At 48.7% G+C, this 25,447-nt stretch overlaps 1 protein-coding gene across 1 annotated transcript in view; it reads left to right on the top strand.

Moving 5' to 3' along the window:
• SPICE1 (spindle and centriole associated protein 1) overlaps positions 1 to 25,228 on the top strand; it is a 41,040-nt gene extending 15,812 nt beyond the window's left edge. Inside the window, exons 8-17 of the mRNA XM_060236841.1 lie at positions 390 to 524; positions 2,938 to 3,191; positions 5,649 to 5,780; positions 6,922 to 7,072; positions 8,771 to 8,995; positions 12,269 to 12,666; positions 14,231 to 14,423; positions 17,445 to 17,547; positions 19,628 to 19,715; positions 24,471 to 25,228. Of these exons, the coding sequence (XP_060092824.1) occupies positions 390 to 524; positions 2,938 to 3,191; positions 5,649 to 5,780; positions 6,922 to 7,072; positions 8,771 to 8,995; positions 12,269 to 12,666; positions 14,231 to 14,423; positions 17,445 to 17,547; positions 19,628 to 19,715; positions 24,471 to 24,524 (1,733 nt within the window). The 3' untranslated portion in view covers positions 24,525 to 25,228. The remainder of the gene's footprint in view (positions 1 to 389; positions 525 to 2,937; positions 3,192 to 5,648; positions 5,781 to 6,921; positions 7,073 to 8,770; positions 8,996 to 12,268; positions 12,667 to 14,230; positions 14,424 to 17,444; positions 17,548 to 19,627; positions 19,716 to 24,470) is intronic.
• The last annotated feature ends 219 nt before the right edge of the window (positions 25,229 to 25,447 follow it).

Raw genomic sequence — 25,447 nt, forward strand, 5'->3', positions numbered from 1 at the left:
TATTTGAGAGCTGCAAAGCCTGAACGTCAGACATTTGAGAGCAGAAAGGAAGATGGGGGCGGGAGGGAGAGGTGGACAGAAAGCAACTTTAACTCTAAATGCATTCTCCAAGCTGTTGGCTTGGCTTGGAGAAGCGATTTAAGGAGACAGATGCCTTCTCCATAGTGGGGAGTTTGGAGAGCCAGTTTGAAAGATTTCATGTGGCTCCCAAGCCACAGTTTGGCCACCCTGGCTGGTATTTCCCCACCGGAGCTGGCAACCCTAACTGGAGGTTATAACTAAACTAACGCGATCAAAGCAGTTAGCATCTCCCTTCCCGCCCCCATGACACGCTGGAGCGTTTTAGCCTTCCAACCGAGCTCTCTTGCATCGTTTTGAAAAACCTCTAGCCCTTAATGCCACCAACGCTGTGAGGAGAGTCCACTCAAGACTCGAGAACGAGGAGCAGATTGCTGACATCACGTACATAGTGCAGCAGGTCCTGAGTGCCAGCCTGAAGAAGCAGAAGCAGATTTCAGCCAAAGGTAGCGTGCTCATAAGACGGCCCCTCCTTCCTCTCAGCTAACCCGGGTTTCTGAAAGCATCTGTGCCTTCTCCCATAAGAGAAGCCATGTCGGATCAGGCCAGTGGCCCCTCCAGTCCAGCACTCTGTGCCACACAGTGGCCAAAAAACCCAGGTGCCATCAGGAGGTCCATCAGTGGGGCCACGACACTAGAAGCCCTCCCAATATTGACCCTCCCAGGCACCAAGAATACAGAGCGTCACGTGCCCCAGACAGCGTTCCATCTGTACCTTGTGGCTCATAACCACTGACGGACCTCTGCTCCATGTGTTTATCCAATCCCCTCCTGAAGCCGTCTGTGCTTGTTTGCGCCACCACTTCCTTCCGCAGTGAATTCCATGTGTGAATTACTCTTTGGGTGAAGAAGGACTTCCTTTTATCTGTTCTAATGCGGCATCTGCTTAGTGGCCCTGGTCCCGTAGCCTGGCGCAGTGATGGGCGCTCAATCAGCGCATTGAAAAGCAGTGAATTAGCTTTGTCGTGTTTCTGAAGAATAGTGTTTGCAAAGTCACCTGTTGGCATCATAAAAACTTTGCTTCAGCAGCAAGGCTTTCCAAGGGCTGCAGCAGCCCTTAACTCCTGCCGGTCCCGGTTGTTCCATGGGTGGGCCGGTTTGTTTAAATTGCCACCTCTTGCCCTTTTCCCAAGTTTGGGGTTTTGAAGGAATAAATTTTGGACTCTTCTTCCACGATCTTGATGCGTTCCGGTTCAGAAGCCCGGGAAGGAAAACTAAACATTTATCTTTTTTCTGTTTCTTCTCAGATTTCGAGAACATTTTTTCTGTTTCTTCTCAGATTTTGAGAACATTTCGATAGCATCGTTAACATTCGATAAAGATGCTATGTCAGAGGTGCTTGACACCGCACAAAATAGCAAAAATTTGTACAAAAAAGTATGGCACATGTTGGTATTGCATGCTATCAAATGCAAACATTTTCATACATCAAAGATTTCAGGTTTTCACGGCTGGCAACATCATTAGGGTTTGTAGAATCTTTCGGTATCAAGTGCCGTGTTTTACTGGAGAAAGTTTTCCTTCCAGATGTTTCGTTCTCGGCTGCGGAGAACATCCTCAGTGGCGTTGCAGCCGGAGCAGGCGCTCTGACCTTCTTGGCTGCTGTGCATTGAGTGAGGCCAGGGCTGCTGGAGAGCTAGAAATTCCAGCCTAGAAATAGCAGCTCTCCAGCAGCCCTGGCCTCACTCAATGCACAGCAGCCAAGAAGGTCAGAGCGCCTGCTCGGGCTGCAACGCCACTGAGGATGTTCTCCGCAGCTGAGAACGAAACGTCTGGAAGGAAAACTTTCTCCAGTAGAACACGGCACTTGATCCCGAAAGATTCTACAAACCCTAATTTTCATACATGGTGAACATGCGGTTGGGCTGAAAATACCAGTTATTGGGTGTAGAGATTATGAAATGCCGATGAGGTATAGATTTCCCCTATTCCTCCAAGTTTGTTTTGTTAACCTCTATGCCTTTGTTTCTAAAATAATTTCAAACTATGATAACAGCAACTAGAATCCGTTTCATGAGATAGGGGAAGTCAGATAACATTCCACGAATAGAAGAATGGATCGTGAAATGTAAAGGAAACCTTTTTGGTAATCAAGCTGACCTTAAAAAGTGGGGAGGATATATTTCAACTGAATAGTTTGGCAAACCTTTTCCCCGCCCCAGTTGCTCAACTGGTATGATTAAATGTAAATGTATTAATCGTACTGCTACAGCACCAACCCCAAATCAGACTTTTCCTTGCAGCCACTGTGGCCGGACCTGCCTGTCCCGCATTGGTCTTGTCAGCCACCAGCGAGCCTGCAGCAGACGTGGACTACTGCACCCTTCTTAAATCTTCGTTCGCGAAATCAAGCCGAGAGATTTATAATTAAGTAATTAATTAAGCAAATATACATAATCAGGGCTTTTTTTTACAGCAGGAAGGCCTTTGCATATTAGGCCACACACCCCTGATGTAGCCAGTCCTCCTGGACTTTACAGTGGGCCCTGTACTAAGAGCCCTGCAAGCTCCAGGATTGGCTACATCAGGGGGTGTGGCCTAATATGCAAAGGAGCTCCTGCTATACAAAAAAAAGCCCTGCTTATGATTAATAAAGATTTCAGTCAAATGTTATTTCAGATGTTTCTGGTGATTTATATTTTAATTTCTTATGTTATCTTAATTGATAAAGTACTGTTAAAAAAAAGAGAGATAAAGCACTCCTGACTGCATGATTGTTTTTAATTGTGTTGCGGTTTTACTCAAAAGCTGCCTCGAGCAAGACTCTGGCGAGGCGGCGACAAAGTTTTCGAGTCCTTTATTAAATAGAGCCCTGACTTGTGCAGCGCTGATGAGGATAAAAACGTTTCCTCCCTCCAGTGAAGAAAACTCCCACCGCGCTGACGCCAGCCAGACAGAAGAAGGCTCGCTTGAACTCCGCCCCCATTCCGAGCGGCCGCGTGTCCAGCCTCGATGTCTTGAACCAGATGATGCGTGACGTGGAGCAGGAAATGGACGACTACGAGCGGTGGACGGGGCAGGAGGTCCAGCAAGCGCCCAGCAGCCACGGGCTCTCTGGATTTACTTACTCGCTGGTGAACGCTCTGTGTCGGGTGATGCGCTTTTTGAAAGAGGTGGGAAAGCTGCGGGCGACCGCAATGACAACTTGTGCGGCTTTGACAGCCGTTGTGCCTTAGCACTATGCTTGTTCGGGGGTGTTGTCTCCTATCAGGAGAGGCCTCGAATTGGGAGACTTTTAAATATGTGTTCACAAGATTAACGATCAAATACAGGCTTGTCTTTTCCCCCCACCCCGCCAATCAAGTTGGAGCCAACTTATGGCAACCCTATAGGGGGGTGTCAAACATGCGGCCCAGGGTCTGAATCAAGCCCCTCCCCCCCGGAGGGCCCCTATCAGGCCCCCGAGCAACTGGCTCTAGTCTGCTTCCTTCTCCCTCTCTCTTGCTTCCTTCTGCATCTCAGCTTGCTTTGCCAGGCTTGCTCAACCGCACAGGAGTTACAGAGCAAAATCTCAATTTTCTCCATTGGTTGAGGCTCCTCCCCCTCCAGGTCCCCTGGGGAGGGAGGGAAAGAGCCAGAGCTTCCTTTGCCCAGTTCCCTGGATCCCCTGGGAGAGATACGAAGAAAGCACCTTTAAGACAAACAACCGCTAATGTTTTAAGCGTGTTTTATTTAAAGTTTTTTTTTTTAAAAAAAATCTTGAGTCGTGTTTGTCTGTGTCTTTTAAAAAGTTTATATCTCTGTTGCCTAATCTTAAATAGATACACACGTGGCCCAACCCGACGTAGTCCAGCCCAACTAGGTCTCATTTATGTCAGATCTGGCCCTCAAAACAAATGAGTTTGACACCCCTGCTATAGGGTTTTCAAGGTAAGAGAGGAGCAGAGGTAGTTTGCTGTTGCCTCTCTCTGCAGAGCAACCCTGGGCTTCCTTGATGGGCTCCCATCCAAGCAATAACCCAGAGTGACCCCACTTAGCCAGTTTGGTGTAGTGGTTAAGCATGCGGACTCTTATCTGGGAGAACCGGGTTTGATTCCCCACTCCTCCACTTGCACCTGCTGGAATGGCCTTGAGTCAGCCGTAGCTCTGACAGAGGTTGTCCTTGAAAGGGCAGCTGCTGAGAGAGCCCTCCCACCTCACAGGGTGTCTGTTGTGGGGGAGGAAAGTAAAGGAGATAGTGAGCCACTCTGAGACTCTTCGGAGTGGAAGGCGGGATATAAATCCAATATCTTCTTCTTCTTCTGAGATCACGCTAGCCTGGATTCTCCAGGTCAGGGCCTTGTCCTTTTGGGTACTTAGAGTCCCGTCTCAGAACGTCAGTTTGCAGTGTGTGCAGTTTTTATAACTGGACGGTCTGGGGCCAGCAACACACCTTAGGGCAGCTCCTCCATCCATCATCCATTTTTTTCCAAGTCTCTGGATGCTTCGTTGCCCTCTGGGCCATCCTTCAGGAATGTGTGATGAACGGATCAGGGTTTTCCCGGTAGCGGCATCCACATTGTCGAGTAATATACGCTTTCCGTTTCCCGTTATTTGCTGTGTCGGTCAAAGGGGTGACTATTTGAAAGCATTTCCAGGTGGCTGCGATGTGTGAGGAGAACTGGATGTGATCCTCCTTGTCCCTCCTCCACCATCAGCTTCAGAACACTCCGTGTTCTCTTTCCTCCTTAACTACTGGAAGGTTTTGAGTCCCCAGCCAAGATGCAGGAGGGCAGGCTGCCACCTCCAGCTCTGAAAAACAATGCAAAAGAACAGTGGCAGCACAATATGTAAAATACAAAATATTGTGCAAAAACAAACCCTCTTGACTAGTGTATACAAAATTCTATCGACATGAAATGAACAGCCTACAACAGTGGGCATGCATTCATACAGTATAAATAGAAGACAAACAAAAGTCTCAAAACAATATTCCAGGGAGGACCCCACACAGTCTCTTAATTTTCCAAACAGAGTACTAAGACTCAACAATAAAGTTCCACAGGAGTCCCTCCGTTGCTTGTTGACTTCTGAAGGAAAAATTTTTGCCTTCACGCAAACCCCGGCTTTGTTTGCGTCCCGCTGCTCCTGCAGCTTCCTCATAAGTCAACTGAAACTTCCAGCCAAGTTCTCTCTCAAATGCCCATTTTGGTATCTTAATTTGCGGCTTGGGCTCAGTGGAACGCAATCAAAGCCGGGGTTTGCGGGAAGGCTAGAATTTTTCCTTCAGAAGCCAACAAGCAACGGAGGGACTCCTGTGGAACTTTATTATTGAGTCTTAGTACTCAGTTGGGAAAACTCAGAGACTGTGTGGGGTCCTCCCTGGAATATTATTTTGAGACTTTCGTTTGTCTTCTATTTATACTGTATGAATGTATTCCCACTGTTGTAGGCTGTTCATTTCATGTCAATAGAATTTTGTATACACTAGTCAAGAGGGTTTGTTTTTGCACAATATTTTGTAATTTTGTACCTCCAGCTCTGAAAGCTGACCTCCACTCCAGAGCTTATTGGTAGCGCTAAAACTTTTGCATATGTTTCACAATGCAATTTTTGCTGATGGTCACCCTCTGTCGCCCGTACATGCCAAGGGCGAGGCAAGACTGCGCCAGGAAGTGCTGAGCAGGCAGCAGCTCGAAGGGGAAGTGAATGAACAGAGAGCGCTCATCGACGCCCTGACGGCTGAAATCCTCCTTGTGAGAGAAGAGAATCTCATGTTACAGGTAGGTCAGATGCAACTGTGAAATCCCAGGCTGGGGAATTCAATGCCAGCCTATGTTACGGTCTCTTTGTTGAGCAATTTAATATTTTTAGTAGAGGCTGCAGATGTGAATGTCCAGATTTGGGATCTGCAGGTGCAGAGAGGTCTGTGGCGGAGAGGTGAGCGTGTGACAATTGCCGCTGCCATCTATATGGATTCAGATTCCTGTTGTGACACACAGTATGGTCCTTCTTTACCTGCACCTCTGGTGTTAAAAAAGGCTTTTCTGATTTGCTCCCATCAGAGCTGTACATTCCAGCTCCAGAATTGGCATGATCTTACCCTGCAAAGACTAGAAAGGGATTTGAGAGCCATTTTGTCTTTGTGGAGGTACAGTCCATGCCTACGTAGCAGAACAGCATTAAAAACTTATACACAGTTTGGTGTAGTGGTTAAGTGTGTGGACTCTTATCTGGAAGAACCAGGTTTGGTTCCCCACTCCTCCACTTGAACCTGCTGGCATGGCCTTGGGTCAGCCATAGCTCTCGTAGGAGTTGTCCTTGAAAGGGCAGCTATGTGAGAGCCCTCTCAGCCCCACCCACCTCACAGGGTGTCTGTTGTGGGGGAGGAAGGGAAAGGAGATTGTGAGCCGCTCTGAGACTCTTCGGAGTGGAGGGCGGGATATAAATCCAATATCTTCTCTTCTTCTTCTTCTTCTTGGTACTGGCCTTTAGCTTACAAAATAAGCCACTGATTTTGTAAGATTTCTAGAAATAGTATCATCGTCATCGTCATCATATGGCATTGTGTGTGGTGTAGCTAGGAGATCCTAAGATTGTCTGGCAGCCCGAAGTTCTAGCTCTTTCAGTATTACATACTACTAGATGATGCGCTAGACTTGTTTTTAAGACGAGAGTCCAGCCAAGAAATGTTTCAGAGCCGGTTTGCCATTGCCTCCTTGTGTGCCACAGCCCTGGTATTCCTTGCACGTTGCCCTTCCAAAATCTAGCCAAGGCTGACCCTGCTTAACTTCTGACAAGATTAGGCTATCCAGGGCTATCCAGGTCAGAGCTGGAAATAATAAATTATCGGAGACACCATCGGCGCTTTTTGTAGTTGAGTGAATGCTGATCAGCGTCTCTCTTGCTCCTCTCTCCTCCTAGAGCAAACTTCAGCAGTACATGTTTGTCACCGATGAACAGCTGACTTCGCTCACACGCACACTTAAAGGGCTCCCCCCCTCAGAATCTAATGGAACGAGAAGCCCAGGGGAGACCGGAGGGCTTTCGATCCGGAGTCCAGAGGCTGCTCAGGGTACGAGTCTTATTTCTCTGCATATGAGACAGTTTGGGGAATCGGCCCCAGAACAGTTTGCAGGCCGTTAGCAGCGGCAGTTGACTTATTTGTCTCTGAAAAGGCTTGGAGAAGCTGTGGGTGCGGTGGGGGGGGGGGCGCAGGATGCAGCGTCCTTGCTGAAGCAGAGCAGGCGTGGGGGTACTCAGGGTGGGGATCCCTTAATGTGCTGTCAGGGACGAGGCACATCCCTGACAGGCTCTCTTTGCTTGTTGAGGAAGGAACAGAGTCATGGGGACGGCAGATTTTGGCTGTCTACCAAGATCAACCAAAAAGTATGCATTCTGTCAGAAGCCCATGGGCTGAGAATTAATGGGAGTGCAAATAGGGAGAGCCAGTTTGGTGTAGTGGTTAAGTGTGCAGACTCTTATCTGGGAGAACCGGCTTTGATTCCCCACTCCTCCACTTGCAGCTGCTGGCATGGCCTTGGGTTAGCCATAAGCAGTTTGGTGTAGTGGTTAAGTGTGCAGACTCTTATCTGGGAGAACTGGGTTTGATTCCCCACTCCTCCACTTGCAGCTGCTGGAATGGCCTTGAGTCAGCCATAGGCAGTTTGGCATAGTGGTGAAGTGTGCGGACTCTTATCTGGGAGAACTGGGTTTGATTCCCCACTCCTCCACTTGCAGCTGCTGGAATGGCCTTGGATCAGCCATAGGCAGTTTGGTGTTGTGGTTAAGTGTGTGGACTCTTATCTGGTAGAACCAGCTTTGATTCCCCACTCCTCCACTTGCAGCTGCTGGAATGGCCTTGGGTCAGCCACAGCTCTGGTAGGAGTTCTCCTTGAAAGGTCAGCTTCTGGGAGAGCCCTCTCAGCTCCACCCACCTCACAGGGTGTCTGTTGCAGGGCGGGGGAGGTAAAGGAAGTGAGCCACTCTGGGATTCAGAATGGAGGGCGGGATATAAATCCAAGGTCGTCATCTTCTTCTCATAAAAGAGACTTCTGAGTCATCTCCCCGGTCTCCCCACGCACTGACTGTTCTTGAGGGTTGGGGACCTCCCGGGTACAGCATAGTAAGCAGCTCAAGGGCTGCAGCCGGAAAGGGGATCCACAGAAACTGAGCGCCCCTGCCCAGTGTTCCCTCTAAGCTGAGTGAGCGTGAGCTAGCTCACAGGTTTTTTTGTCTCAGCTCAGGAGTAATGGCCCCCAAGCACACTTAATTTATGCAGGAGCTCACAACTTTCACGCCGGTAGAATTGCTGCTCACAAGACTCCGCAGTTTAGGGAGAGAGCATTGCCCCTGCCTCTCCCAGGTACAGCTTCATAGGATCTGGCCCACATTTTAAATCAAGGAGAAGAAGGGTTGGTTTTTATACCTCACTTTTCTCGACCTCATGGAGTCTCAAAGCGGCTTACAACCACCTTCCCTTCCTCTTCCCTCAACAGGCACCGTCTGAGACTGGTGGGGCTGAGAGAGTACTGGGACTAGCCCAGGGTCACCCAGCAGGCTTCATGGGGGGGGGGAATCAAACCTGCCGCTTTTAACCACTATATCACACTGGCTCTGATGGACTTGCAATTCATTGTGTTTGTGATTCATCCTTCTCTTTTGACCGGAAGCCCTCTTTGAAATTATGTTGGGCCAAAGACAGATACCTTTGAAGGGGAAAAGATGCCAGAGTTCTCACAAAGAGACCTCCCCGTTTTGACCATTCTGACAGGAGGCCCTCGTTTAAATTATGTCGGGCCAAAGACCGATACCTTCAGAGGTGAAAAGATGCCGGAGCCCTCGCAAAGAGATCTTCCCAGTCGAGGCCCAATGATGCCGAATCCTTCAGGCCTCGCAGAAGTTGACCAGGTTTTATCAGCTCCTCCAATCCAGCCCGCCATCTTGCTTTCTCCGCCTCAGCAAAAGAACAGCCAGACATCGCCGCCTCCTCAGGATGGTAAGAAGGCCGCTTGAACAGTGTGTGGATTCCTGGCTCTCAGTAAACCTTCATGAGTCTGACTCTCTGCAATTCTATAAATTCTATAAATATTTTCAGCCACTGTAATGCCAGTCTAGTGCTGCGTCTGGGCCTAAAGTCATTTTGACGATGGGAACGGTATGATTGTGGCCCTTACCCATTTTGAAGTGCAGTGCAGTTCTTTTGGCCTCCTCAGCCAGAGCACTTCTGCCTTAGTTACATGCAAGCAGAGAGAGAGGACCCAGGGATACTAGAAAGAAGGATAGGAAAGAGAGGATGAACGGGGGAAGGAGGAGCCCTTGGGGGCAAATACTAGGCGCCAGCAAACATCTGTGTAGTCTTGTTTTCCTCTCACCCAGTTGCGTGAGTTTTTGTTCTGTTTTGGCACCGCGTCTTTAAGCCGGCTTTAAGGGACGACAGCTGTGCTATTTGAAATGGGTTGCCTTTCCTCGCTGATAATGTACCAACTCCATCCTCTGAGGAAAATGAAGGCCTATCAAAACGGCAATAGGAATTATGAACTCTGTTCAGAAAACTGGAATGACTTTATGCAGATAAAGCTTACTTGCCGTCTGTCTGCAGTGGGGAACCCCCTGCACACCAGCCCATTTTGCTTAGTATCCAGGGCTGTTCTCAGCCCAAGTAACTGAGGTGTTTTGAGGCGCTTATTCCTCCTCGTCCACACAGCCACCAGCTGAGTCTGAGGTGAGGTTCTTGGTAGCGTTGCATGGTTCAGCTTGGCTCTCCATGTGGCCAAGTACAATCCTTGTCTCTTTCCCTTACACACACACCCTTTTGTGTGCCGGCCAGGTCAAGTGTTGCGTTGTCTATTCTCCCTTACACACACACCCTTTTGTGTGCCGGCCAGGTCAAGTGTTGCGTTGTCTATTCTCCCTTACACACACACCCTTTTGTGTGCCGGCCAGGTCAAGTGTTGCGTTGTCTATCCTCCGACATCAGAGACTAAATGGCAGCTTAGCTGTGGTGAGGAGCTAATGTATTGTTTCAAATGTCAGCAGTTTTTGAGTCTTGTAGCGCTCTGGAGAACTGCAGGGCCTACCAGTCAGCGTATCCTCAAAGCAAACTGCTGCTTTGGTGAAATAATGAACATACCTCTGCAAATCCAAAGAGCCTGTTCCTATGGAGTTTGGAGTGCATCTCCTTCTCTAGAAAAAAGAAATACTAGGAAGTAGTGACCCCCAAAAGGATCTGTTTTCCTCCTCCAAAGTCTTCTCAAGCAGACAATTCTGGCTTGATGATAGGTGTTGAGTATAAACGAAGAAATGATACTCAGCTATTATAACCCCCCCCCGTCCCCTTTTCCAGACCATAGCCCCTTTCTCCCCTGCATTTTGGGCCAGACAGATGACACACTGAACAAAGGAGTCAAGGAGCACCTTTAAGACTAACAAACTTTTATTCAGAATGTGCTCTTAAGCACACTTCTTCAGACGAGGAATGAGGTACAGTAAGCAGAGCTACATATAGCTGGTGGGGTTTAGAATGCAAAGTGGTACAAAGTGAAAATCCAAAAGCAGAATTGTAAAATGAACAAATTCAGAAAACCTTTGATCTGGGTTGCATTAGCATGGGAAACCAATAAAACAGTAACACGTGAGAATGTCTGTTAGTTATTCTATTGCTAATAAGTCTGGGTCAAAACGAGGGCATTTCTTTCCCAGAAGTTTTTCCTGTCCAACATTTACCTTTTGACATGTAGCAAATATAGACATCATTCTAGTTTGCCATTAGAAAAAAAAATAAAATATCGTGGAAGATGGGTTTAGTATATGTAATGAGAAAAACAGCCAATATCCCTTGTTGGAGTATGTTAATACAAAAACAATATTCTATGATCAGAGAGCTTCCATTGTACAGGTTTTTGGCCTGCGTTGCCTTTTGAGCAGCGTTCCCTCTAAGCTGAGTTAGTGTGAGCTAACTCATAGTTTTTTAACTTCCGGCTCACATGTTTTTTGTCGCAGTTCAGGAAAAATGGCCCCCGAGCAAATGCAGCAGGTCACAGCTTTAATACTAGTAGCCAACAAAGTAGAATTTTTGCTCACAAGACTCCAAGACTTAAAAGGTTTGCAGGATTATGCATGGGATAGAGAAGAGAGAGAAAGAAGTACTTTTCTCCCTTTCTCACAATACGAGAACTCGTGGGCATTCCATGAAATTGCTGAGCAGTCGGGTTAGAACGGATAAAAGGAAGTCCTTCTTCACCCAAAGGGTGATTAACATGTGGAATTCACTGCCACAGGAGGTGGTGGCAGCTGCAAGCAGAGATGGCTTCAAGAGGGGATTGGATAAACATATGGAGCAGAGGTCCATCAGTGGCTATTAGCAGCAGCGTATTGTTGGAACTCTCTGTCTGGGGCAAGTGATGCTCTGTATTCTTGCTTGGGAGGGGCAACAGTGCGAGGACTTCTAGTGTCCTGGCCTCACTGATGGGCCTCCTGATGGCACCTGGTGGGTTTTTTTGGCCACTGTGTGACAGTGTTTGACTGGATGGGCCATTGACCTGATCCTAGCTTCTCTTATGTTCACGTTAGAGGGAGTGTTGATTCAGAGTGAGGCAGCAGGGAGGGCTATGAGTGAGATAAGCTTCCTCGTCACAATTTTTCTGAACTTGAAAGGACTGGTGGGTGGGGAGGCTGCTGTTTGGAGAAAGCAACAGATGCCGGATCACAGGAGGTCAGCACGTGGTCCCTTTTGGCCTTCACGGAGGCTGGTTAAAGCACCCTGGTAGCCCTCATATTCGAAGGGCGTTTATGTTAGGCCGTTTTAATGTGCTTCCTTCTGCCGTGTTATAGGGAGGTTTAAAAAAATACCATTCTTCGATAGGCTATGTCCCTGTGGGCTGAAGGAAACTGAAGGAACAGACCATGTACTTTTATCCTGTAGATTCTACTGTGATTTACGTGCATCTTATCCGGATCCCATATTGCAATCCCTGGAGGGGATGAAAGCAAGATAGGGATTCCCATATTGAATCCCTGGATGAAAGCAAGATAGTGAGTCTAGTAGCCTCAAAGAAGGCTGAAACCATCGAAGTGGTGGCAAACTTCCTTTTACTGCGCTTACAGGAGGAGAAGTCTGTTTAGAATATTTAATTTAACCACCTTTTTCCCTGCTTCCTTGATTTGATACTGCTGTTGTTATGCCAATAAAGGTTCTGTGACTGAGAACCCTGGTAGGCGATAAAAGGCGGCCAGATCAAGGTGCTTCCTGCCTCTCTTTTCTTCCCCGCAGAATCCACCAGGAGAGAGCCGGATCACAAAGAGAGGTCTTCTGTCTCGGGCAAACCGCTGGCGAGATGGGAGGACGGTGCCCTCTTCCCCCAGAGAGACAGAGTTCCCACGGCAACCGGAGCCCTGCAGAGCTCCCTACAGGCCGACAGCCCCCCCGTCCCAAGCTCCTCTTCTGTGGCGGCGAGACCAGGCCCTGGCGGCTTTGCCGAGAAACCCAGTTTTGGCCCGTCCGCAACGTGTGCGCAGGACGATGACCTGCAGAGGCAGATAGCCGAACTCACATTCCAGAACTCCCTGATCAGAGCTCAGCTGAGCAAATTCCTGGAGTCTCCTCCACAGGCAGGCGAGAGTTCTGAGCAGCCAAGCGCAACGCGGAATGCCTCGGGCAAGGAGGGGCAGGTAAGGGCAGCTGTGGCCAGACAGCTGGCTCTGCACCCCCGCTGCAAACTCACCAAGGGGGGAGGGAAAAGATGGGTTGGGGCTGTCTTGGTTGCCGTTGCTGTGTTTCTGCATGCACTCTCACACATCCGCACAAAAGAGGCAACTGTGGAACACGAAAGCCCAAAGAGTACAAAATGCTTACAGTCTCCCTGGCTATAAATCCAATATTGTATTAATACGTATTGCAAACACGGTAGAAAGTGATATGGCAGTACTTAAAGTGAAAAGCGTACACACACTCTTTTACATGCAATTCATTGCAGGCTCGACTGAAAAGCGGACAGTCCAGTGCAGAAAATTCATAAATCGGCTTGTCCACTTCCAGGAACTCCCGTTCCTTTCCTCTGCTGGGGTACGCTGGATTGTAATTATTGCCGCGATCCCCACACACAAAATTCCCGCGACGGAGTAGCTAGCAACACTATGCTGTTTCCCAAAGGCTTCCTCAGGCACGCATGCGGGGCACATTTTTCAAAAGCACTGATACCCTGAGTCATTCAGATTGCTGGCGTTCACTGATACGCTCGTACTATTTCTGCTTTCCCTCCCCCTGGCTTCCTCATAAGCTCTCCCTTTCCCCTGCTTCCTTCTCTCCGGTCCACCAGCCTACCTTCAGCTGCCTGGTTTTAAGAACGTAACATAAGAGAAGCCATGTTGAATCAGGCCAATTGCCCATCCAGTCCAACACTCTGTGTCACAGAAGAAGAAGAAGATATTGGATTTATATCCCGCCCTCCACTCCGAAGAGTCTCAGAGCGGCTCACAATCTCCTTTACCTTCCTCCCCCACAACAGACACCCTGTGAGGTGGGTGGGGCTGGAGAGGGCTCTCACAGCAGCTGCCCTTTCAAGGACAACCTCTGCCAGAGCTATGGCTGACCCAAGGCCATTCCAGCAGGTGCAAGTGGAGGAGTGGGGAATCCAACCCGGTTCTCCCAGATAAGAGTCCGCACACTTAACCACTACACCAAACTGACATAAGAGAAGCCACGTTGGATCAGGCCAGTGGCCCATCCAGTCCAACACTCTGTGTCACACAGTGGCCAAAAAAAACCAGGCGCCATCAGGAGGTCCATCAGTGGAGCCGGGATGCTAGAAGCCCCTCCCACCGTGCCCTCCCCAGCACCTTTTAGATACCTTTTAATCCTAATGGTCAGTGCCTCTCAGCTTCATGCCTTCTGTAGAACTGAATGAATATTCTGACAGCTGTTTGCCCGTGTCACTAATCAGTGTATTGAGTAAACTAGGATTTACTGTTCTCCAACTGGTGGGGAGTGTGCTTAGCAAACTCCCTTTTCTGTTCCCCCTTTAACCAGGGTCTGATTCCATCTTGTAGTCTGTTAATTTAATACCTCTTCTGGCAATAATGCCTTATTACCATATTGAACATTTTGTACGCTGTCTCAATAATCCGCAAGAGACCATTTAGCGCTGCTCTCTGTCTGCCAGCAGCAGCAAAGAAATGTGTACAGGCTGACTGATTTGAAACTTGCCTTCGATCCTGTTCTTGAATGCGGACTTAGGAAAGCAGCCAAGCCCCGAGCAGCTCGGAAGAGCCACCCAAGAGCCTGGACCAGCGGATAGCAGAGCTGAACCGCCAAAGCGCCGAAGCGCGCGGCAAACTGCTGCAGCTGATCAGCCAGCAGAAACTGGCCACCTTAGTCTCTGTCTCTCCGCCCATTTCACCAATCCCGTCACCCGCTGTAACCCTGACCGGTAAGGACACGACACTGAAAGAAACACCAATCAGGTGTCTTGTACACAAGCAGGCTCATAGCCACGGGGGTGGAGGGGGCGGAGTGGAGGTCCTGCCCCGACTTCCAGGCCGGCATGGGGGTGGCTTCCAGGGGACCATCTGTGGCACAGCCTGCTTTTCTCTCTTTTTTTCTTTTTGGTATGGCTGAGACAGCGAAGCATCATCAGTGGCAGCCAGAGCCAGGAGAGCTGAGCAGGGCACAGGGCACTGCAGCTGCAAAAGCAACAGGCGGAGAGGAGGGAGATGGAGGAAGCCATATGGAATGGGCCAGGGAGGGAGGGGACAGATGGAGCTGCTGGCTGCAGAGTGCTAGGGCGGGGGAGAGGGAGGTGGAAGGAAACCCCCCTGCTTGCACGCAAGGTGCAGCCCCTTTTAGGATTGGCTGCCTCAACTTGGCCGCTTTCAGAGCCTCCAGCTTTTGCTCCTACCCCAGGAAGCTTCTGAGAAGCAGCAAGCCCTGCAGTGGGTGGGAAAAGGTGCCCCTCCCACTCTTAAAATCCAGGCTGTGCCCCTGTACACAAGGAAGGGATTTTGTGGCTGACTTGTTGCTGTTGTCGCTGCAGCCGTTTTCCTTGTGGAGATATAAGAGTAAAGATATACCTTCACTAGGGAAGGGACTAGGAACCTTAAGAACTGAAAGCTGAGAACTCAAGAGAACACGCTACCTCTGTTGTTACGATGGTGTGTTCATATAACGATATTTTAGTGCAAATTTTCAAAAAAATTAAAAGCTTTATGGTGGAAGATGGGAGGAAATAGCTGCTCTTGGGGACAGGGTTAGGGAAAGTGCTACACTTGAATTCGAGACCTAACATGGACCTGCTAAACTTGCTTGATGTAAGAACCACATCAAATAAACTTCAGATGTTTGAGAGCTGCAAGATAGACAGGAAGGCAGGCAGGCAAACAGATTGGGGGGAGGGGGAAAGAAAGCAACTTTGAACGCATTCTCCAAGCCGTCAGCTGGCTTGGCTTTTAAAAGCGATTTAAAGAGAGAAATGTCTTCTCCAAGCCAGCAGGCGGGGGTAGTTGGGGCTTCAAGAGCCACGCAATATGTGTGAAAGAGCCACACGTTAACTCTTGAGTCACAATTTGACTACCCCTGTTTGAGAAAGACAAGTGAAATCCTGGGGAAACCCCACAGGGAGTACAGGGACGCACTACGCTGCTCTGGAGAAGACGGAAAAAAAGAAACACTTCAGCAAAAAAGAAACACAAGAACATCAAACCTGGGGCAAATAACCCATGTGAATGACCCCTTCAGCGTTACCAGTTGGCAGTGGTAACATCAGGACTTGTTTTGTTAACCCTGACTGTCTTTCCTTGGCCGTCTTTTCACTTGTAAACGTTCCAGAATGGTGCCGGTGGGTAGCCATGTTGGTCTGAAGCCATAGAAGCAAGTTGGAGCCCAGGAGCACCTTTGAGGCCAACAGTGTTCTATTCAGAATGTAAGCTTTTGTATGCATGCATACTTCATCAGACGAGGGGACGGGATACAGCGAGCAGAGCGACATATAGGCTGCCAAAAGACAGGCAGTTTGGGCTGGTTGGGAGGCGTCCTGAATTGGGTTGGCTCAAAAAGAGCTATCCCGAAGCCTCCACATGCTCCCCCGGGGAAGCATCCCCATCGTGCCCTGGAGGTGGTTTCACGCATTCAGACGGGGAGGTGCCTCAGAAGTTGGACTACTCTTTCCCCCTTGCAAGTTAAGCACTTATATGCTCAAGGACGCCTGACAGTTGTGAAGGGGAAAAAAGCCAGAAACGGCTTGGTGCTTACCACCAAGTTGCCTCGTTGGCGCCCTTCCGCTTCCAGACGGCAAGGAGGCGACTGGCGTTCGGCTCAAAAATTTGCTGCCGCTTTGGAAGCGGTAGCTTTTTGAGCTGCCTTCAGGATGCAGGAGGATGGGGTGAGGACGGGACGAGACAGATGTTTATGTGTGGAAGGATTTGGGGTCCAATTCCTGGCGCGTCTCTGAGTCAGCCCAAAGTGCCAGTCTGTTAACAGCTGTGGTGTTCCTGTCCCCTGGGAAAGAGATGTCCTCAGCTTAACCCGGACTTGCAAGCAATAGAGTAATTAACACACAGCATTTATTGCCTCATTCTCCCATTGTGTCATGTTCCTTTTTTATTGGTTTCCCACGCAAATGCTATCCAGACCATATGTTCTTTCCATTTTTTAATTTCACCATTTTGACATTGGATTCTAACTTTGTACCACTTTGCATTCTTGACCACTGCCCGCCAGCTATATGGCGGAGAGCCAGTTTGGCATAGTGGTTAAGTGTGCGGACTCTTATCTGGGAGAACCGGGTTTGATTCCCCACTCCTCCACTTGCACCTGCTGGAATGGCCTTGGGTCAGCCATAGCTCTGGCAGAGGTTGTCCTTGAAAGGGCAGCTGCTGTGAGAGCCCTCTCCAGCCCCACCCACCTCACAGGGTGTTTGTTGTTGGGGAGGAAGGGAAAGGAGATTGTGAGCCGCTCTGAGACTCTGTCCTTGAAAGGGCAGCTGCTGTGAGAGCCCTCTCCAGCCCCACCCACCTCACAGGGTGTTTGTTGTTGGGGAGGAAGGTAAAGGAGATTGTGAGCCGCTCTGAGACTCTGTCCTTGAAAGGGCAGCTTGTGTGAGAGCCCTCTCCAGTCCCACCCACCTCACAGGGTGTTTGTGGTGGGGGAGGAAGGTAAAGGAGATTGTGAGCTGCTCTGAGACTCTTTGGAGTGGAGGGTGGGATATAAATCCAATATCTTCTTCTATATGTAGCTCTCCTCACTGTATCCCGTTCCATTGTCTGATGAAGTGTGCATGCATATGAAAGCTTACATTCTGAATAAAATCCCAGAATGGTACTCCATTTTTAAAACACTGAAAGCTGACTGCAACATCTTCTCCTCACTACCACGCCTAAACGCCTTGTATTAATTCGGTAGCCGGAGACTGACACTCGTTTTCTTTGGTTTGCGTGTTTGCTCGCTTGTTTTTAAGAAAGCGGAAGGAGGAAAATTGAGGTGACTGTTCCGGTGGCAGAGACTCTGGACAGTTCCGAAGAAAATATCCCTTCCCCTGCCAGTGGGGCCAGCGCAAGAAGGTGAAGAAGGTCCATTGCTTGGTATGAGAAGTGCCTTTGCAGGCAAGGCAAAATGGCACAGGCAGCTTAATATTGCTAACACGTGAAATGTTCGATTTATAGCCTTCGTTTGGATTTTTAAAGTTTGGAATGATCACAGCTTTAGGTTGTCCAAACAGAAGGGTCTACAGGGCCCACTGTAAGCTCCAGGGGGGGTTGACTGCATCAGGAGTGTGTAGCCTAATATGCAAAAGAGTTCCTGCTGCAAAAAAAGCCCTGTTTTGTACTGGGTTTTTTGCTTTTGTTTTTTTTTTTGACGGGCCACGTACTGAGATACTTTTGAGAGCTAGCATACAGCTGCTGGAATGGCCTTGGGTCAGCCATAGCTCTCGCAGAGCTGTCCTTGAAAGCTCTTTCAGCCCCATCCACCTCACAGGGTGTCTGTTGTGGGGTAAGGGGGAGGAAGGCAAAGGAGACTGTGACCACTCTTGGGATGCTGAGGTTCAGCGTATAGGGCGGGATAGAAATCCAATATCTTCATCATCATCTTCTGTAACTGAATAAAGGTTGACTGTGCCAGCTGTTGCTTTCATATATGTTCTGCGGCAGGCTATCTGACTCCTCCAGCTGCTGAATATAGAATGATAGAGTTGGAAGGGGCCATCACAGGCCATCTAGTCCAACTCCACTGCTCGGTGCAGGATCAGCCTAAAGCATCTAAAGCAGGGGTGTCAAACATGCTACCCGAGGGCTGGATTAGGCCCTCATAGGGGTCCTATCAGTCTCTCAAGCAATTGGCTGTCATCTGCTGCTTTTTCCCTCTCTCTTGCTTCCTTCTGCAGCACAGCTTGCTTTGCTGGGCTTGCTCGATCACACAGGAGCTGCGGAGCAAGGCCTCTATTTTCCCCATTGGCTGAGACTCCTCCCTTGGGGAGGAAGTGCGGAGGGAGAGCTTGCTTTGCCAGGCTCTCTCAATCGCACAACAGATCTACTGAGCCAAGCCTCTCTTTCTTCTATTGCCTGAGGCTCCTCAGAGCAAGAATGGTCATTTATCAGAGACCGTTAGATAAACAAAATATTGTAAGATTGCTAACGTTTCGGGCATGTTTTATTTTAAGTTTAAAAAAACCTTTCACTGTGTTTGTGACCTTGATAAAGTTTACTTCATTACCTGACATTACATTTTAAGACAGGCATGCCCTGACCTGGCAAGATCTCCATTATGTCGGGTCCGGCCCTCCTAACAAATGAATTTGACATCCGTGACCTAAACTGTTCTTCTGGCTACTGCTTGAAGACTGCCAGTGAAAGGGCGCTCACCACCTCTCTTTGCAGCCAGTTCCATTCTGAACTTCTTTTACTGAAAATTCCTCTCCCCCACCCCCGCCCTTAATATCCAGTCAGTACCTTTTCAGCTGTAATTTAAACCCTTTCTCGCGAATCCTGTCTTCTGCTGTTAACAGGAACGGCCCACCTCTAAGTGTCAGCATCTCAGATGCTTTAAAGAGAGCAATCCTATCCCCCCTCAAGCTCCTCTTCTCCAGACGGAATGGTCCCAAGTCCTTCAGCCTGTCCTCATAGGGCTTCGTCTCCAGACCCCTCATCGCTCTCCTCTTCAATGGCTCTATTCTGCCTGCATCCTTTTTCAAGGGCGGCCACCAGAACTGCACCTCCTAGGCCCCAGTAGCGGCAGAGTGGTGTGGCATGGAAAGGGAGGGTAGGCTTCAAGTGCCTCTGAGCACACGCGCCACCCCTGGTGCCCCTTCCCCTGGGGAAACTTCCCCACCACCCTCCCACCCACAGCAGTGCGGGTAGGCAGCAAGGCGGGCGGCAAGGGCAAGTACGGTGGTGAGGAGCATACAGGGAGGGGGCGCCCGCTTGCCACCCCGCAGCCAGGTGGTGCACTAGGCGGCTGTCCACCTGACCTACTGGGATGCGCTGGCCCTGTGGACACCGTATTCCAGGTATGGCCTGACCAATGCAGTGTACGGAAGGATAGAACATCTTGGAATTGGATGTTATGGCACTGTTGAAACAGAGGGAAATTTGTTGGTACAGGAAGATCACATTCTTCCTTTCTTCCTAACCGGTGTGCCTATAGATCTTCAGGCGCTTCAAGCCAGATGAGCCTACCACACGGCGCTGCAGTGGGAAACGCACCGCTGATACCCAACAATCGCAAGGTTAAGGTAGGTCTCTTGTGAACAAGGGTGTCTGCTCCTCCCGCTGCCGTGGATGTTTCCTCATCTGGTTGCATGAACATATGAAGCCGCCTTCTACTGCATCAGACCCTGGGTCCATCAAAGTCAGTCTTGTCTACTCAGACTGGCAGCGGCTCTCCAGGGTCTCAAGCTGAGGTTTTCCACGCCTACTTGCCTGGACCCTTTTGCGTTGGAGATGCCGGGGATTGAACCTGGGACCTTCTGCTTACCAAGCAGGTGCTCTACCCCCGAGCCACTGTCCCTTCTCACGGTGGAATGAGAAGCCGTTCTGTCTTTGTGAGATCCTGGTGTGTTCTGGAATTGCCAGACCTTCACGCTGCCAGCTCTTTCTCATCAGGGTCAGCAAGCCAGAGCGCATTGCCCAAAGAGCTTGGAAGGAACGGGCAAGAAACACAGCTGCAGTTTTCTCGAGGAGGGGTGCACCCTGGCTGCATCCAGACATTCAGAAATAAATCAGAGTTTGTTTGCAGCGGACACCCACTTGGTGTGTCTCATTCCCTCCTCCTTCCTCAGCGTGATAGAGAATCTTGGTTACTAGAAAAGAAATGAGCGCTCCATCCATTCCTTGTGGCTACTAGACAGCGATGGGCCTCTGCTCCATATGTTTATCCAGTCCCCTCTTGAAGCTATGCTTGTAGCCAGTGTCCCCTCTAAGCTGAGTTAGTGTGAGCTAGCTCACAGTTTTTTAACCTCTGGCTCACAGATTTTTGTCTTAGCTCAGGAAGGATGACCCCAGAGCACACTGATTTATGCAGTAGCTCACGACTTTAGTGCCAGTAGCTCACAGCATTAATGCCAGTAACTCACAAAGTAGAATTTTTGCTCACAAGACTCCGTATCTTAGAGGGAACATTGCTTGTAGCTGTATCGCTTTCTGCGGCAGACAGCATTGAATTCCACATGTTAATTACTCATTGGATGAAGAAGCTCTTCCTTTTATCTGATTTAAACCGACTGCTCATTAATTTGAGTGCCCGTGAGTTCTTGTATTGTGAGAAAGGAAAAAAAAAAACACTTCTTTCTCTAATTTCTCTAATCTCTAAAGCACTTAATTTTGTAAACTTCTATTGTGTAACTGTCAGTTCTCCAAGCTAAAAAGCCCTAACCTCTTTTAACCTTTCTTCATAGGGAAGGTGTTTCATCCCCTTAATCATTTTAGTTGCCCTTTTCTGCACTTTTTCCAATGCTGCAAGATCCTTTTTGAGGCGTGACCAGAACTGTACACAGTATTCCAAATGAGGCCACACCATAGATACAAACAGGGGCATTATAATTTGTTTTTAATTCCCTACCTAATAATCCCCAGCATAGCATTTGCCTTTTTAAATTGCAGTTGCGCACAGAGTTGACAATTTCAGTTAGTTCAGCGGTCCTGGAGTAGGCAAGCACCTTCTGTCTTTGTTGGTGGAGAGCCAGTTTGGTGTAGTGGTTAAGTGTGCGGACTCTTATCTGGGAGAACCGGGTTTGATTCCCCACTCCTCCACTTGCACCTGCTGGAATGGCCTTGGGTCAGCCAGAGCTCTGGCAGAGGTTGTCCTTGAAAGGGCAGCTGCTGTGAGAGCCCTCTCCAGCCCCACCCACCTCACAGGGTGTCTGTTGTGGGGGAGGAAGGGAAAGGAGATTGTGAGCTGCTCTGAGACTCTGTCCTTGAAAGGGCAGCTGCTGTGAGAGCCCTCTCCAGCCCCACCCACCTCACAGGGTGTCTGTTGTGGGGGAGGAAGGGAAAGGAGATTGTAGGCCGTTCTGAGACTCTGTCCTTGAAAGGGCAGCTGCTGTGAGAGCCCTCTCCAGTCGCACTCACCTCACAGAGTGTCTGTTGTGGGGGAGGAAGGTAAAGGAGATTGTGAGCTGCTCTGAGACTCTTTGTAGTGTAGGGTGGGATATAAATCCAATTTCTTCTTCTTCTACAGTGAAGACAGAGTCAAAAAATGCAACTCAGCTTCTCTGCCATTATCCCTATTATCCTTCAGCCATCCTTTCACCTTTGGTCATGAATCTATGCCTCTTAGTTTTTCAGGTTCACAGGACTCTAGACCCTCCCTGACATACAGAGCCCCTCCCCTTCAAGCAATAGGTAAGGTACAAGCAATAGGAAGGAGTAAGGAAGTGTGCAAGTTCAGCAGTTAGGCAAGTTTGTATCCATTGCAAATAAACTCCTGTTGATGGCATCCATCCAAACTTATTTTTTTCACAAGACAAAAAGAAAGAAGAAAGGGGGGGGATCTTAAATTCCTGAAATGAATGAAACAAAGGGAAAAGAAATACAGTAGAACCGAAATTTAACAGATGTACACACAAGTTTCTATAAATGATTTCAAAATATCTAAAAAAATACGTCTGTATCCAGTTTTCATCTATGTGCCATGCATTCCAATATTGATGAAGTTGATTTACAGGAAGTGGGCATTTATCTGTCCAATGTGGTAATATAAGTCTTCTAGCAACTGTGAAGGCCAGTGCACAGAGGGTCCGTTTTCGTTGACCATCAGTCTCCAAACTGAGCCCATGTGTACATGGAACAGAAAAATCAGCATATACAGTAATTGTATGTAGATGCCCACTGGTGGGTTTTTCCCCATGTGGTTATGTTCTGCCTGTAGAGTTATATCAGGGAGTAACCCTGTCCTACTGACTTTTCCTTGTTCTGTCAGGTTCTGAAATGCCTCTCATAGTTCAGTTTCTGTCTCCTTGCTTTTGAGTCCCTGGAGGAAAAAATGCTTTCTTCCTTTCCCCCCGTTGTAATAAGGATGAATGGATAAACTCCTGGTGTTCACCTCTTAAGAGATGAGAGCGAGAAAAGGTGAAGGTCCTCAAAAGGCATGAGCGCAAAATCAAGGCCAAGACCTAGTCCTTGTGAAAATTGAGAGTAATGACCAACCAGATAACGTAACACTACAGAACAATAAAGGTCATTTACGCCAGACTGAGTGTGTCTGTAGAGGCAGTCCACAAGTAATGTGGTGGAAAGTAGCATCAACTTGCATCTACTTATGTTGACCCTGTAGAGCAGGGGTATCAAACATGTGGCCCGGGGGCCTATCAGGCCTGTGAGCAAATCAAAAGTAGGTACACACCTGAACAACACCTGAACAGCATACTCAAGATTGCTGCAGCACAGACATTGTCTCCGGTTTTTGATATAATAATTCAGAACAAGAGGTGTCAGTTATCAGGGACTGTTTAAAAAACAAAATATTGCAAGAGTGCTAATGCTTTTTATTTCAAGTTTTTTTGGGGGGGGGTTTCTTTTAAGTTTTTTTTAAAAATCTTTAATTGTGTTTGTCTGTGTTCTCTACCTGCCATTACATTTTATGACACACATGACCAATGAGACACACAAGGTCTCATTTTATGGCAGGTCTGTCCCTCTTAACAAATGATTTTGACACCCCTGGTTGAGTTTTGAAGGCAGGAGAAGTGTTTTGCCATTGCCTGCCTCTGTGTAGCAGCCCTGGGCTTCCTTGGTGGTCTCCCATCCGAGGAATGGATTGCCTGACTGCTGAGTTTTTGAGATCAGGCTTGCCAGGGCCTTCCAGGCTAGGGCACAGGTGATACAGACTCTGACTCTGCTGAGTTTTTGAGATCCGATGAGATCAGGCTTGCCTGGGCCTTCCAGGCTAGGGCACAGGTGATACAGACTCTGACTCTGCTGAGTTTTCGAGATCCAATGAGATCAGGCTTGCCTGGGCCTTCCAGGCTAGGGCACAGGTGATACAGACTCTGACTCTGCTGAGTTTTTGAGATCCAATGAGATCAGGCTTGCCTGGGCCTTCCAGGCTAGGGCACAGGTGATACAGATTTTGACTCTGACTCTGCTGAGTTTTTGAGATCCAATGAGATCAGGCTTGCCTGGGCCTTCCAGGCTAGGGCACAGGTGATACAGACTTTGACTCTGACTCTGCTGAGTTTTTGAGATCCGATGAGATCAGGCTTGCCTGGGCCTTCCAGGCTAGGGCACAGGTGATACGGAACATTCACAAAGGGGACAAATGGTGCAGATGAGTGATGTTTTTGCACGTGAGTGCGTACAAGTGGCTAGAACTAGTAGAGTCGTATCAACTTGTAACACATAGAACTCATTTGTTACGAGAGCCGGGTCCGACATAAATGAGACCTTGTCAGACCAGGCCATGTGTGTACCTATTTAAGATTACGTAGCAGAGATATAGACTTTATAAAGGACACAGACAAACACAATTAAAGATTTTTTTAAAAAAACCTTAAAATGTGTTTAAAACTTGAGCACTCGATCTTAAAGGTGCTTTCTTCATATCTCTATCATGCAATCCAGGGAACTGGGCAAAGGAAGCTCTGGCTCTTTCCTTCCTTCACCAGGGGACTGGGGTTGGGGGGGGGAGCCTCAGCCTATAGAAGGAAGAGAAGCTTGGCTCAGTAGCTCTGCTGTACAACTGAGAGAGCCTGGCAAAGCAAGCTCTCCCTCCCCCCCCCGCCTTCGCCAATGGAGAAAATAGAGGTCTTGCTCTGTAGCTCCTGTGCAATTGATGAGCAAGCCTTGCTAAAGCAAGCTGTGATGCAGAAGGAAGCAGGAGAGAGGGAGAAGGAAGCAAACAAGAGCCAATTTCTCGGGGGCCTGATGGGAGCCCTCCAAGGGCCTGATTCGGCCCCCGGGCCACATGTTTGACACCTCTGATCTAAGTCATTCGGGAAGAAGCAGTCCAGGGAATGCCTCTGATCTTGCCCTCTTTCTTTTCATTCCAGCAGGCTGAAAAGCAAAGAGAAGAAGGATGGTTTGCCTTGTCGATGCATGTGAAGTAGCCCCGTGCCCAGCCTGGGTGTTCAGCTGGTTTTTAATTCATTCTTGTACAGTTCTCCAGCCTTTTGTGGCAGAATCTGGAAAATGTCTCTTGGCCAATGCTGTATGTGGGGACCCCTCCCTGCTGTGTGCTTCACAGGGCTGCTGGTATCAATGGCTCCCCACATGGCCCTCTCTCTGCTGTGGCCTTGATACCCAAGAGAGATCCCTTCTGAGCTGAATACCAAAGAAAACAGCTGCTAGAGGGTTCCCCATCTGTTCTTTGAGACTCATCTCTGATGCAGAACACAAAACGGAGACCTCTGAAATTGAAACTGCTGTGTGCAGTTAATGGGTTGGATTCGGGGGAGGATTGGGGGGGACAGTTTCGCTTATCTTACCGCAGATGTTCTGGGGGGGGGGAGGTCTCATGTCCCTGCAGGAACAGCATTTGGGGCTACAGGAGGAGAAAGTAAGCAAGGCAGTTGTGCTACTTGAGTGAAAATCTCTTCCATCCGTGGAATTTCCCCTGGATCCAAGCTGGTGGTTTTTAGAAGGGCCAGACATGACATTGATAGTGTGACTGGAGAACTGTAAATTCATTGTTTTAAGGTTGCATCTTTTGGATGGAATGACATTGCGGTGGTATGAAACTGATTTGGTCTTGACTGTAATATTCTAGGGTTTGTGTCTTTCGACAGCAATACAAATAAAACTTTTAAAAGAGCATCCCTACGTTGCTCCGGCGTACTGATTTGTCTCCGATTTTATTCTCCTTTCACCATCTTGTTACAGTTTGGGAAGCAGAGGAAAATGATCGTTTCCGGTCTCAGTGATGTTCAGTTTTGGATATAAGGGCCACAAATGCAATGCTGCTGTTTTAATTGTATTTATTGGTTTTACTTGGATGTGATCCGCCCTGAGCCCGTCTGGGAAAGGGCGGTGT

The sequence above is a fragment of the Heteronotia binoei genome, chromosome 4 (assembly GCF_032191835.1).
Source record: "Heteronotia binoei isolate CCM8104 ecotype False Entrance Well chromosome 4, APGP_CSIRO_Hbin_v1, whole genome shotgun sequence".
NCBI lineage: Eukaryota > Metazoa > Chordata > Lepidosauria > Squamata > Gekkonidae > Heteronotia > Heteronotia binoei.